The following is a 2,953-nucleotide window of genomic DNA, read 5'->3' as shown; positions in this document are numbered from 1 at the left end:
TTTGCTTACTTGTTTGATGTTCATCCTAATGGCTACACGCATGGCATTCATAATCATTTAGAATCTGTTTCTGTTAATGCATTAAAATCAATCTCTATTAATTTGGGTACACCAGATGATCCTAAAGACATTAAGTTAGCTGAAGATTTAACCCAAAAAGAAAGAGATAAATTTATAGCCCTATTAATAAAATACCAAGAAGCATTTGCCTGGTCTTATAAAGATATGCCGAGAATTGATCGAGACATAGTACAACACAAGATCCCCACAAACCCTAACATGAGGCCAGTAAAACAAAAGAAGCGTCGGCTTAGGCCAGAATGGGAAGAAAAGATAGTTCAAGAGGTGAAAAAGCTCATTGAGGCTTATTTCATTAAAGTAATTGAGTATCCTGAGTGGTTAGCCAACATTGTGCCAGTCCCCAAGAAGGATGGGCGAGTTCGGATGTGTGTAGATTATAGGGACCTGAATAAGGCTACTCCTAAGGATGATTTCCCATTGCCTCACATCGATGTGCTTATTGACAGTGCTGCTTGCATGGCCATGTACTCTTTCATGGATGGTTTTTCGGGATATAATCAGATCCTCATGGATTTGATAGATAAAGCAAAGACAGCTTTTATCACTAAATGGGGGACTTATTGTTATAAGGTCATGCCTTTTGGGCTAAAAAATGCTGGTGCGACTTATCAGAGAATGGCTACTATGTTATTTCATGACATGATGCACAAAGAAGTTGAAGTATATGTGGATGACATGGTAGTAAAATCCCTAACTAGGGAGAGACATTTTGAGGCATTAGAGAAGTTCTTTCAGAGGGTCATCAAGTATAAATTGAAACTGAACCCTAGCAAGTGTGTGTTTGGGGTCACTTCAGGCAAGCTGTTAGGGCATCTGATTAGTAGAAAAGGGATTGAGGTTGACCCAGATAAGGTGAAGGCAATCCAGGAGATGCCAGCCCCGAGAACAGAAAAAGAGATTAGAGGTTTCTTAGGAAAATTACAGTACATCAGTAGGTTCATAGCTAGGCTCACAACTACCTGTGAACCAATTTTTAAGCTACTAAGAAAGAATCAGCCAGTGGTGTGGAATGAGCAATGTCAAGAGGCATTTGAAAAGATAAAGCAGTACCTGAGCAATCCACCAATTTTGTCACCACCCATCCCTGACATCCCTCTAATCCTCTACCTATCAGTGGAAAACATGGCCCTGGGGGCAATGTTGGCACAAGAAGTAGAGAATCTGGAGAGAGCCATCTATTACATTAGTAAGAAACTCCTTGCTTATGAGGAGAATTATTCACTAATAGAAAAAACCTGTCTGGCTGTAGTATGGGCAACTAAGAAGTTAAGGCACTACTTTCAGACCCATCGAGTTATTGTAGTATCCCGGATGGATCCTTTAAAGTACCTATTTGAAGTACCGACGCTAGTTGGAAAATTGGCCAAATGGTTGGTCCTACTGTCTGAATTTGATAGTGTATGAGACTCGAAAAACTATCAAAGGGCGTGTAGTGGTCGAATTTCTTTCTGAAAATCCAGTTAATGAAGAGGAAGAAGTCGAAACAGCCTTCCCGGATGAGAGTCTCAAGCTAGTAGAGGTCCAGCCATGGAAAATGTACTTTGATGGGGCCATGAATAAAAGCGGAGCCGGTATAGGGGTAGTTTTGGAAGCACCGAATGGAGAACAATTGTTAATGTCAAAAAGGCTATGTTTCCCAACCACTAATAATATTGCAGAATATGAGGCTTGCATTTGTGGCCTAGAGGCATTAATAGCTGTTGGGGCTAAAAAAGTGGAGGTGTTTGGAGATTCAATGCTAGTAGTTTCCCATATTAAAGGTGAATGGGAATTGAAAGAAGAAAAGTTGAGGCCATACCTGGAGTATGCTAAGAAACTATTATTTAGCTTTGAGGAAGTGACAATGAAGCACATGCCTAGAGCTCAGAACCAGATGGCTGATGCTCTAGCCACGCTGGCATCCTTATGGGAGAAGGGTGATCAGAAGTTGACCCAGCCAGTTATCCTGATGAGGAGTAGAATCCCATGCTATGAAGGGTTAATAATAGCACATTTAGATCTAGAAGATGAGATGAAATGGTATGAGGACATAAGAAGATATTTAGAGGTAAGAAAATACCCACAGTCAGCCAATAGTAGGGATAGAGCTACAATTCGTAGATTAGCCACTCAGTTCACTTTGGCTGGGGGGCAACTCTACAAAAGGTTCTTCGAAGGACTATTGCTCTTGTGTGTGACAAAAAAGCAGTCTGAGCAGATAATGGAGGAAGTACATGCAGGAGTGTGTGGTCCTCACATGAACGGAAGGGTATTAGCGGGCAAAATTTTAAGATTGGGCTATTACTGGTCTACCATGGATACCGACTGCGCTAAATTTGTGAAAAGATGCCATGAGTGCCAAATTCATGGAAATTTGAATCACCTACCGTCCAGTGAACTCTACAGTATGACTTCACCGTGGCCATTCTCAATATGGGGCATAGACATTATTGGGAAGATTTCTCCCACGGCTTCTAATGGCCATAGATTTATCATTGTGGCAATTGACTATTTCACCAAGTGGGTTGAAGCTGAATCTTATAAAGTAGTAGGGGCGAAGCAGATAAGTAAGTTTGTGCGAAAGAACGTGATTTGCGAGTTTGGGGTACCCCATGAGATAGTATCGGATAACGGCAGTTCAAAGGTGATTTCTTAGAATTAATTACCGAATTCAAGATTAAGCATCACAAGTCTTCACCGTACAGGCCACAGACTAATGGAGCAGTAGAAGCAGCAAATAAGAATGTGAAAACCATTTTGAGAAAAATGGTTGAAACCTATAAGGATTGGCCTGAGAAGCTCTCTTATGCTCTTTGGGGTTATCGTACTACTACAAGAACATCCACAGGGGCAACTCCATTCTCTTTAGTGTATGGGACTGAAGCAGTGCTAC

General features: G+C 41.2%; 1 protein-coding gene across 1 annotated transcript; it reads left to right on the top strand.

The window, feature by feature from the left end:
• Nucleotides 1–225: 225 nt before the first annotated feature.
• Nucleotides 226–2,716, top strand: LOC131175276 (uncharacterized). Its single transcript, XM_058138988.1, has 3 exons — nucleotides 226–643; nucleotides 878–1,318; nucleotides 1,479–2,716. Exons 1-3 carry the CDS (start codon nucleotides 226–228, stop codon nucleotides 2,714–2,716), a joined length of 2,097 nt encoding a protein of 698 aa, XP_057994971.1.
• Nucleotides 2,717–2,953: the final 237 nt, after the last annotated feature.

This window comes from Hevea brasiliensis, chromosome 17 (assembly GCF_030052815.1).
Source record: "Hevea brasiliensis isolate MT/VB/25A 57/8 chromosome 17, ASM3005281v1, whole genome shotgun sequence".
NCBI lineage: Eukaryota > Viridiplantae > Streptophyta > Magnoliopsida > Malpighiales > Euphorbiaceae > Hevea > Hevea brasiliensis.
This window is presented reverse-complemented; position numbering and strand designations above follow the sequence as displayed.

Excerpts from the sequence above, each read along its gene's own strand:
- LOC131175276 (XM_058138988.1), top strand. The coding sequence starts at position 226 with ATGCCGAGAATTGATCGAGACATAGTACAACACAAGATCCCCACAAAC. Across the intron at positions 644-877 it reads CACTAAATGGGGGACTTATT|GCAAGCTGTTAGGGCATCTG; the intron begins GTTATAAGGTCA and ends GGGTCACTTCAG. Across the intron at positions 1,319-1,478 it reads TTCACTAATAGAAAAAACCT|TGTATGAGACTCGAAAAACT; the intron begins GTCTGGCTGTAG and ends TGAATTTGATAG.